Consider the following 10,853-nt stretch of genomic DNA (forward strand, 5'->3'; position numbering starts at 1 on the left):
AAACATTGTCTGGGACAAACCATTGAATATTGATGCATTTTTAATATCCGCTAAAGCCGTAATTCCGTCAGGTCCCGATAATTCAACCATCAGTTCTAGCATCAAGCTCGAAAGATCAATAAATTGTCCCTTAACTCCTGGGATACGGAATTCAATATAAGAATCTTTAAATTTATTGTTAATACTTGAATTCACAGGTAAAATATCCTGTGTCTTTCTTGAAAATATCGTACTTTCAACCATTCTATGCTGATTAACTTTAGGAAAGCCATCGCTTATAGCAGCTGTATGATTTTCTAAAGGAACTTGCAATGCTGCACTAGGAGCATTTACACTCATCATGTCTGCGTCTAGCATACAACTAGTACTGTTTTATGAAAACACGTCTTTATATCTATCCATTTTCTTTATATAGGCAGGTCTTTTCGTTTTTCTTTTCGTTATTCGGCCACCTGCTATCAATTTAGGACCTATACTTTTCAATGTTTCCATACCGCGTTTTCTAATTGAATCTTTCAAAGTACCTTGGCCTGCATTTATATCCTGCAAAACATTCTGTCCCATTGTCAATGCAGCTGGCATAATAGTTTTTAATAGGAAAGGTGTTGCTCTACGAGCTAGACCAGTTAAGAAACTTAATATTCCACCTCCTCTTAAAGGTCTTCTATCAAAAACAGTAATATCGCCCAGTGCTCCACCTCTCTTCCCTCGAGGAGCGATAAATCGCCCTACCTCGTCAACAGACAGCTGTACAAACCCGACCCTCATGTTTAAACGTGCCAGGAGAGAATGATAAACTCCCTCTACTCTTACCATTATATATCAACGGGTCTAATATGTAATACTGCAATCGTACATCCATCCTTTTCAAAATATACAGGCTCCCCATCTTGATCTGTTAATCTAATACTGATGCCATCAATATTAGTTGTATTTAATGGTTTATATAATTTCCTGTGTGTTACATTACTTTGAAACGAAACAACATCCAAGATATTTACAATCTGATTACCAAACATGGTGGGCTGCACCTTATCACAATATACACACAAGAAATCTATACGGCCTCCCGGCCTAGGATGATAATAGCATGTATCTTGTAAAGTTAACCTGTCATTAGGTAGTTTATTCATAATAAAAATATCATAGGCTTTCCCTACTTCAGCTCCAATAACTTTACATATATTTCGACCGAAAGATAAAGAAATTCGAACAACTAATTTACCATCCTTTGTAATAAATAATTTTGACAACTTCTCACTAAATGCTGCATTAAACTTAATTCGATTAATACTCGAATCATATTTCATATAAACGTCCCCATGGTCTGGGAAATTATATTTAAGTAGGGATCCTATAAAACTCAATGAACTTTTTGAAAATATAGTTGAAATTTCTCTATTTAAAATAGTCGTTAGCTCTATGCAATTATCACTGGCTAAAATATCCGACTCTAAAGTGAAAGATGTATTCACCGTGCTCAAATCAGATAAATTTTTATTAGACACTAGAAGTTGAACTGAAATAAAACTTTCCGGATCATTCCTCTTAACAGCGAAATAAGATGGAGGCAGGAATATATTCTTCAGGCACACTTCATAAGCTTTATTCGGGTCTAAAGGCAGCTGATTATGTAATCGATTTTCAAAAGCATTGGGAGCATTGTTTTTAAATACATCAGTATCAGAGTTACTCGCTGCATATATAACGTAACTATCCATCCTGTAGACTAAGTAAATGATAAAAATAAACAGAAACTCACCTTAATATGGTATCCAGGTAGACTCTCCATCTCCAGCCTTGATCTTCCTCTTCAAACCCGGAGGAGAAAACACTTGATTTTTCGCATCTACATTTCTAAATAAATTCTTAGGTGTAGAGGTCAAAGAAAAAAACAACTTGGCTATGGGCAATTTATCTTCTGGGAATAACAATTTCGGAGTGCACATCCTGCCTATAACATCATCAACAATATTGATCCCAATAACTGGTGATGTAATGTTCCCTTCCTCATCCCACTTTACAAGTCCGGTTGTATTAAAATAATTTAACAGGGAGACTGCAAAATCATAATCCTTAAGCTTTAATCTTAAGTCTATCAAGTGTTGTATAACAGGATTTGTTCTCACTGTCGTCGTAGGCTTCTCAACACTTACTGCCGTAGGCTTCTGTTGATCAATAGCTTTTCGTGGTACAAGATAGAATTCTTTCATTATTCCTTATTAAATAGCCTTGAAATAAAATTTATAGCTATGGGAAGTAAAATGCCCAATAAATTACCTCCTCTTTTACTTGTTAATATGTCTGAGTGAAATAGCCTTCTTCTTACAGGCTAATGTATGGAGTAGAGCTCTATATTTAGAAAGTCTCTTTAAAATAGGCTTCCCAACTTCAATTTTATTTTTTAAGAAATTATTAAATATTTCAGATAGGCAAAGTATATGTTCCTTTTTAAGTCTTAATTAACTTTTTCCTAGAATTATAACCTAATCTAGCTAATAGTTTAATAAATCCACGATACTTGCTAACTAAGAGCTGCTTCTTCATAGTTTCTTCACGTCATCTGAATTTACCCACTGATCAAATGAACTGTCGTAACCGACGTATCTAACTTTATATAAAGTAGTATTACCAACTTTACGTTTACTTATAATTCTCTCAATTTCAAATGTATCTGACAAGTAGGTGGGAGTCAACTCCTCTCTATAAAATCCGCCTTCTATAAGTCTATTATTTAAGTCCTTTAGATAATATAAAGGCACAGGTTGTTTAGTATCAATTTGAGCAATAGTAAATATTTCCTTAGTGTTCTGTTGATGAAAACCTCTTTTGAACTTTGAAATACGATTAGATAAGGCAAGCCGTACTGCATCTCCCACAGACAGATGATTACTGATGCGTGGCTTAGTCTGCTGCTCTCCTTTATACATGAGCTTAAACTGCCTAGTCACATCTTGAGGCGAAGATAAAGCATGTACATCAATAGGTATTTTCCCCTTTAATCCTCTATGTGGTGTTCTATTATACGTTTTAACCATATCAGGTAAAACATTTATATACGTTAAGGTGTTATAAGCCGTTAAATATTTATATATCTTAGTTTTCAATGTTCTTATAAATCTCTCTGCAATGCTGGCTTTAGTTTCCTGAGAAAATACACTGCACAGTTCAATGTTTTTACTGTCTAACAATCGTTTCATATATTTATTATAGAATTCACCGCCCTTATCAGTGTTAAGCTTCCTTACACCTTTTGATGAAGGTAAATCCAGAATAGCTTTCATGGCTTCACTTACACTCTGACCTGATTTAGTGGATAGTGGAACTACATGTGCAAACCTTGAAAATATATCAACACAAACTAATAAATATTTAATATTATTGTGCTTAGCTAACAATGTCATATCAGCCAAGTCACTGGTAAAGAAAGCTTTAGGTCTAGGTGCTAAGATACGTCTTCGTTTAAATTTACGTTTTTTTAATAGATGTAAGGTATATGCATTAGACGTTTTTAAATAGTCTTTCACATCTTTTATAGTTAATTCAGGGATTGTTTTCTTTGCAGCCTTATACAATTTTAAAACGCCACCAAATCCACCTATGGACTTGGGGTCATTGTATATCTTATTAAGAGTGTGTAATGTTCACCATTGATACACTATTTCATAAGGGGGTTCATTTACAATATTTCCCCTAAATATTATGGATTCAGGTGTTTTAACGCCCAAGTCAACAAGTAAATACCCATACTGTCGAGAAATCACTTTCTTATATATATCTAAAAATTTCTTGGCATCTTGTTTTCCGAATATTTGCCTGCCTAATGTTTCTATCTGGGACAAGTCTCTTGATTTAAGCAGAATGAAATGAGAAGCATTTAAACTTATAAATCTAGAAAATTTCCCACTGAAAAATATATTTTTGGTTATAAAAATAACAGATTTTCTCATGCCGTCCCTTAGTAAATATATCGCGTACTATTTTAGAGTTTGTAGATTCAACATACAAGTCATCATAAACAACTAATATTAGAGATGTGTCCTCTGGATCACGATCGTCTAAAGGGTTTACAATTTCAGAGTAAAAAGATATCTTATGTTTAATGAGTGGATTAGTTCTCAACTCTTTATACCCGCTTCCACAGATAATTATTTTTGCAAAGTTCTGCTGATATTTCTCTTATTTTAGCACATAAATAGCTCTTCCCACCATTTGAAAATCTAGCAATAATAATTCTTGACGGTTCACTAAATATATTCAACTGGGTTTCAGTAATAACTTTTTTCTGCCCTTCCATGTTGCTAGGATTCAATAACCTAACTACAAATATATAATGAAAGGAGTATTTAAACGAAATCTACATTCGAGTTTTTATTTTAAACATAGCTAATAAAATCAGTCATAACATATCCAATACAGTAATTAAATCATAGAATATACAATATCATAGACATTTGAATATAGTCATTTCATATCAAATACAGTAACAAATCATAGCCAGTACAGTAACAAAATAAATCATAGCCAATAAAATAGTCATAACATAGCAATTTGAACATATCCAATACACTAAGAAAATCATAGAATATACAATATCAAAATATCAGAGACATTTAAATCATAGTCATTTCATATCAAATACAGTAACAAATCATAGCCAATACAATATCAAAATATCATAGACATTAAATCATAGTCATTAGAATATAGTTATAGATAATACATAGACAATACAGTAACAGACTTAGTTGTTGTTAGGGAATAATTGCTGAGCGACTATCCCGCTTTTCCCAAAGATTAAAAATGGGGAACAATTGACGTCTTGGTTGGGGATTATCTACAATTACTGGATCCTCTACCTGCACCTCTTCCTCTACCTGCACCTCTTCCTCACGCTCTGGAATGTCTGGGTGACCGTAAGCTAATGACTCTGTGGGACTAATGAGGTACCTCTTGTCATCAAAAGCCGACAAACCGCGCTTAGTTGTTTTACACGTGCATATTTGTCCGTTAACATTACGAATGGATCGGGATACAAAATTAAAAGTTGTATTTGTCTCTAATGTGTTCTGAAAAGATGCACGTGTTATTTTCTTTTGTTAGTGATAAGGAATCCCTTTACATTTACATAAATGTTCTTTATCAAGGGTTAGGAGAGAATAAGTTTTAGGCTTGAGTGCAATTAATTCAGTTATAATTTTCTGCTTTACTTCTGACTTGAGGAGTCCTAGTTCACCTTTGCGAGTAGCAGAATACATGGGATGATCTTTGTCGAAATTACTGAAATCCATATAATCTACTAGAGGAGCTTTTGTCATTTCTTGGAAAGCATCTTTACAGGTCAGAGTAAATATGAATGAGTCTGTATCCGTATAAATTAGTCTAGCTCTCTCCCCATAATGGGCTTTAACTACATTATACCAGAACTCGTATAAACGTCTCTTGGCTATCTGCAAGATCTGATATCCCATGTAAGAAGGAGTGGTAACTTTAAGGATGTCTTTCATTACTGTACAGAGAACCCTATCTGGACCTAAAGAGACAGCTCGTTTATACAAAGGGTTTCTTGCACGAGTTAAGAATGAATGTTTTGTCGTTACTAGATGGTGAGTATTAGCATATCGAGATATATTTGTCATTGATTTCCCGTACAGACTATTACTTATGAGTTTAAAGGCTTTTTCTTTAACTTTACAGGTGGTATTGGCTCGTTCTCGAATGTTGGTTGAAATAAAATCTTTTAAATAGGGAGCCTGTTTAAATTCATAGATTGTTTTTACTCGTTCAACTTCTAGTCCTAGTTTTAATAGCAATTGCAGGAAATCGAGGCTTACTAAGTAGTTGTTTTGGGGCAAGTGGGATGCAATTAACTTAGTATTTTTAGGTGGGAGCTTACGTTTTTCATCATTAAAGGTTTTCTTACTGTACTCTGACAAAAACTCCTCAGTTATATTAGTATGAGACAGTACAAGGGGCAGATCATCAGTATACCTAGCTACCCCGGGAGATACATGTTTTGTATCGCATAAAATCCAATAGCCTTTGTCTTGATCACAGGGGATATGTTGTAACCCTTGCCCTAATAAGGTATCACGCTCAAGGTCAGTTAATTGTCTAATCCCTCCCTGGGGAAGTACCTCAGCCATGCACGCTGCATATAGGCTGTTGAAGTCGAGGTTCAAAATGTGAGTATCGTCATCAGAGCTAGGGTTAGATGTAGTGTGCTCGTTAACAGCCTGTGTAAATTGTCTTATGGAAGATGTGAACCCCCCTCTAAGATTCCTTCTCAACAAATCATATACATTCTGATCATACACATAGTCAAGTACAACTTTTGATTTAAATAAGAACGCGTCCCAAGCGTAACTAGGAAGTGATACATAGAAAACAATATCTAGTTCATAAATTTCTTTCAGTGATGTTCGCCAAAGTGTAAATATATCAACTAACATTCCTACGTCAACTTTTAAATATAACATGAGGTAATCCTTTATGTTTGTACAGTTCCCTAAATTAAATACTTTAAGAGCATTGTTATAATCTTCTTCAGACAGTGGAGCGTCATGTAAAACATTGTAAAACTTATCTCGCGACGGGAGCTGAGGTTCGTCTAACACGTCCATGGAAGAAATATAATCATAACATAGGCTTTGTTTACCTTTAACAGAGCTTTAGCCTCATAGGATACGCCATTTAGTATGTGTTCAGTATACTTGGTGGGTTTCTTACTGGCAATGTGCTCTTTTGCTAAGGTTCCTAATGACCCATTAAGGAGAGCTAGGCTATCTAGGAATTTAAGTTCACCTATGATGACTTGCATAAATTTCAATCCTTCCTTGGTTAGAATTTCTACATCGCGGCGAGGATTTTTGGGCAGTTCTTTAAGTATAATTCCAAGATCATAGGCAGCATTATGGGAAAACGTGGTCAAGTATCTACAAGCATTTTTACATTGTAAATTGCAACGAGCACAATAAGCACCTAAGTAATTATTTTCCTGAATAGCATGATTATGATGTCTATGTTTATCTTTCTTATTCTTGAAAGTTTGATGACACAATTGACACGTATTTTGTCTTTGAAACATTCTTTCCTGTTCTCTAGACAAGTTCTTAGGTAAGTTGGGGAGCTGAGCATGAATAGCTTTCCATGAGGCTTCTAGCTTTGTAATAAAATGATTAACTACGTCCGGACCTACGTATGAATACGTTTCTACGACATTGAATTCCCTGTCTAAAATCATGTAGGCATAAGCAATTGCTTTATGCTTACATTCCACCATGCCTCTAGGATTTTGACGGTCTAAACAACATTCAAACTCGTAATAGGCGGTGTGAGTCGGGCTATAGGTCCTACCGTAATTTTTAAAAATTATTTTCTCTTTATGATTATAGAACGAAAATACTTGGGATACAGTGCATGACTCTTCGTGTGCCTGAATTTCATCTAAGGGGGCATGCAAAAGGCAAATTTTGCAGAATTTATGAGTGTTAGGAATTCTACCGTGGTTATGGTTAATATTCTTTACAAATTTATCAAAGTCCTTGATCAGACAGAGATGCTTGCCTTCTAATAACAACAAAGGGACTTTATCGGCATACTTTTCCTGGCTTTTCCTAGCTAAACTAAGATAGTATCTGTTACTTTCATGAGTTACTGTATAAATATAAATAGAAATTTTGTTAAGCTTCTCTATTTTCTTAAGATTATCAAATGATACGGGGAATCTGATTTCACCTGCCCATACTACGAATCTCCTACACCATCGAAGGTTTTTGTAATATTTTCTAACGTTATTTATAGTCCTGCCCAATGCTAAGTTTTTATACGCTGCAATGCACTGCAACACTCATCTCCTTCACTTTCAGGATTAAATACTGATTCTTTACCTTTTAATTTTGCAGGATATGGTACGTAAGATCCAAGGTGCATAGGGTGGCGAATATATGAAAAATTAATGGCAAAGCCTGACATAGAATGAATTCCTACACTTGAGGATTGGACATTTTTTAGGCATTCGTCAATTTTAGCAGACATTTCATCAACCCATGAATTTACGAGAACTTCCACCTCTTCCTGTGTAACAGTCGGAGTTTCGCCTCTAATTGAAAATACTTCGTCTAATATTTCATATTGATCGTCGGCATGATTAAGTTTTTGCAAAATTAGGCTTACGTCAGGGTAAATGTGAAATGAGGGAGGGAATTCTTCCTGTATTTGTCTGAACTGATTGTCTATATATTCCATAAAAAATTCCCTATACCTATTTATATATACGCTGGGGTCAGCGTCTAAATGACCGGGAATGGAGAAAGAATGTCTCGAAAATGATCCTTCGAACTGGCGTATGACTTCCAACACTCGCGGAAAAACGTTTTCTAAGTTAAGTACCTCTGGGGAATCCGGAGCGTTGACGACTTCATCTGATATGTCATGAACAGGGGGTTGATTGTCTTCTTCATCGGAGGATGCCTGCAGGTTGCCGTCTGGGGCATCTTCTTCTAGCTCCTGGGAAAGCTGGGGTTGACTGCGTACAGGCGTGCTCCACTCAGAGGGTTGAGTTGAATTCAGGGGCGATTCTGTAATATAATATTAGCAGTGAATAAACGTTAAGAGGAAAGCAAATTTGAAAACATTAAGAGGATTTGAAAACCTTAATAGGAAAACAATGTTTGTAACTTTAAGAGGAAAATATCGTCTAAATAAGAGGATTTATTAAGAGGAAAAACAAAAAGTCTAAGTAAGAGGAAAAACTGAATTACAGATAAATAATAATATTACTTACGAGCTGGGATGTTGATTCCACCAAGTATGAGATTCTCTTGATCACGAATAGGAACTCCTGTAATGGAAACATTTTTCTGTATGAGTACATATTACTTGTTTATACACTTGTTAAAATATGCAACTATTAACTTTTAAATTACGAAAATTATCGTGAAAACGTACGGTTAGTTATGATGCGACGGCGTTTGGGTGGAGGTTCAATGACGTTTCTGGCTTCGGTGGGAGGTTCCTGGTTAACGGACCAACGACAGTACGGGCAGGAAGTAGAACCATGAACTGAAATAAGAATAATATATATAAATTGACTGTCTGTATGTATGTATGTGTGTTTCAGATATATATTTTCTTTGAAAGTTTATTGAATGTGCGAGAAAAGCGGTACTTACGATTTGCACAATAGAGTTGTCCACAGCTGGTACAGGTTACGTCAAAATGTCCAGGCGGTGTGGACCCGTTGCATCCTATACAGTACAGTCTGCATTCTTGAAGAGCGTTGATGGACATTTCACCTAGGCATGTTAAACACTGTGTTTGACACACATGCATGATTTCGTTGTTGAGAGGAAAAAAGGCACAGGGGACACACTGACATGATGATATGACTAGGCTGGGGGAACCTTGTGAACAGGATGAAGATTGAATGTTGACTGAAAGTGTAGGCCTCTAAGACTTTGACCTTAGGCGATCTGAGGGGGCCCCTGAATGAGCGTAATAACAATAGTGTGCCCCTGAGTGAGCGTTGGGTTGTTTTATTAATAGCGAGAATGATTGGCGAATACTGGGAATAATCTCTTATTATAAATTGTGTAAACTAAGAATTAGATGACTAAATAAATTATAAATAAATGTTTTATTAACGCCTAATGTATATATATATATAAATTATTACGGTGGCGAACGCTGACAATGACTGGTAGATGACAGGGCAGGTAATCAGGTGATTACCATGGGCAGATAGCCTGGGGCAGGTAGCTGGTGCCAGCTTAGATAGTCTCGGAGGCAGTTTCAGTAATAAAGGTTACATTGAGATGCCTCGGTTGATTTGTGTAAAACTGACTGGTTAATGAAAAAAGGAACAAAACATTACGATGTCAGAAAAAAAAAGCTGTAAGGAAAAAGGAACAAAACATTACAATGTAAGGAAATAGGAAGAGAGAATAATAATATGAAAAGGAGTGAGAGAGAGAGTGGAGGGACGGTCCAGATATTATGGAGAAGATAAGAGGTAACCTGAAGGCCGCGTCTGGCTGACGGTCTAAAGTAAATACAGGTGGACCACAGATTGTGAGGTAAGGGGGGAGGGAGGGGTGTGATGTACGAGCAGGAGATGAAGGGGTGGGGGAGGGGGCAGTAAAATGATTCAGATATATAGCAATATACTAGTTTCTAAGTAAGAATCCAACTTAAACATATACAGCCTAAATATCTGTTTTATTATCGGTAGGAACTCTGAAAAAAAATTCTCCCATAAGAACTTTAACAAAACTCGTATGACATTATTTTCATCATTAGAACTTTAACAAACTTCTAAAATCTCAGAAATTATTTTCCTCATAAGAATTCCACAATTCTACATCTGTGACTCCCCAAATTTACCTGAAAAACCTGACACGCTACAGGCGATATTGGAACCTGAAAACCCCGACACGCTACAGGGGATATTGGACCTGAAAACCCTGATACGCTACACATGATATTGGACCTGAAAAAAAATATCACCTGTGGGGTGTCATCCACACTCTTACCCACCCCATGCGTCTCTATTACGTGCATCCACCATGGGCATCCCCCCCCCATCCAACCATCCATCATCCAGCTCCGAGGATGGAGGCGAGTCTTTACCGAACAGATTAACGCTTCGAGAGGGGGCAGGGCAACCGGAAAATCAAATCGCGCCTCACACACTCTTAGCATGTGATTAATCATGCTCATCTATCTGTCATCCATCTCAGCGATGGAGTGCTCGGTTTACTCCAGAATCGCCCATCAAGAGGGGGACGGGTTAACCGTAAATCACGCCAGGGTAGCGAGTATTAGTAGAGGGTATTATCACTCGCTCATCGATC

General features: G+C 36.3%; 1 protein-coding gene across 2 annotated transcripts; it reads right to left on the bottom strand.

Annotated features, from left to right (window-relative positions):
- Positions 1 to 4,358: 4,358 nt before the first annotated feature.
- LOC138366187 (uncharacterized) lies at positions 4,359 to 10,241 on the bottom strand. Of its 2 annotated transcripts, none has more exons than XM_069326906.1 (4): positions 9,174 to 10,241; positions 8,950 to 9,063; positions 8,786 to 8,842; positions 4,359 to 8,579 (listed from the first exon to the last, which is right to left on the bottom strand). In XM_069326906.1, exon 4 carries the CDS (start codon positions 6,621 to 6,623, stop codon positions 5,100 to 5,102), a length of 1,524 nt encoding a protein of 507 aa, XP_069183007.1. In that variant the 5' UTR covers positions 6,624 to 8,579; positions 8,786 to 8,842; positions 8,950 to 9,063; positions 9,174 to 10,241; the 3' UTR covers positions 4,359 to 5,099. Both variants share the same exon structure in this region, with proteins under 2 accessions (XP_069183007.1, XP_069183008.1).
- Positions 10,242 to 10,853: the final 612 nt, after the last annotated feature.

The sequence above is a fragment of the Procambarus clarkii genome, chromosome 19, assembly GCF_040958095.1.
Source record: "Procambarus clarkii isolate CNS0578487 chromosome 19, FALCON_Pclarkii_2.0, whole genome shotgun sequence".
Classification (NCBI taxonomy): Eukaryota; Metazoa; Arthropoda; class Malacostraca; order Decapoda; family Cambaridae; genus Procambarus; species Procambarus clarkii.

Bases quoted from the DNA above. Each gene is read 5' to 3' on its own strand.
- LOC138366187 (XM_069326906.1), bottom strand. From the start codon at position 6,623: ATGGACGTGTTAGACGAACCTCAGCTCCCGTCGCGAGATAAGTTTTAC.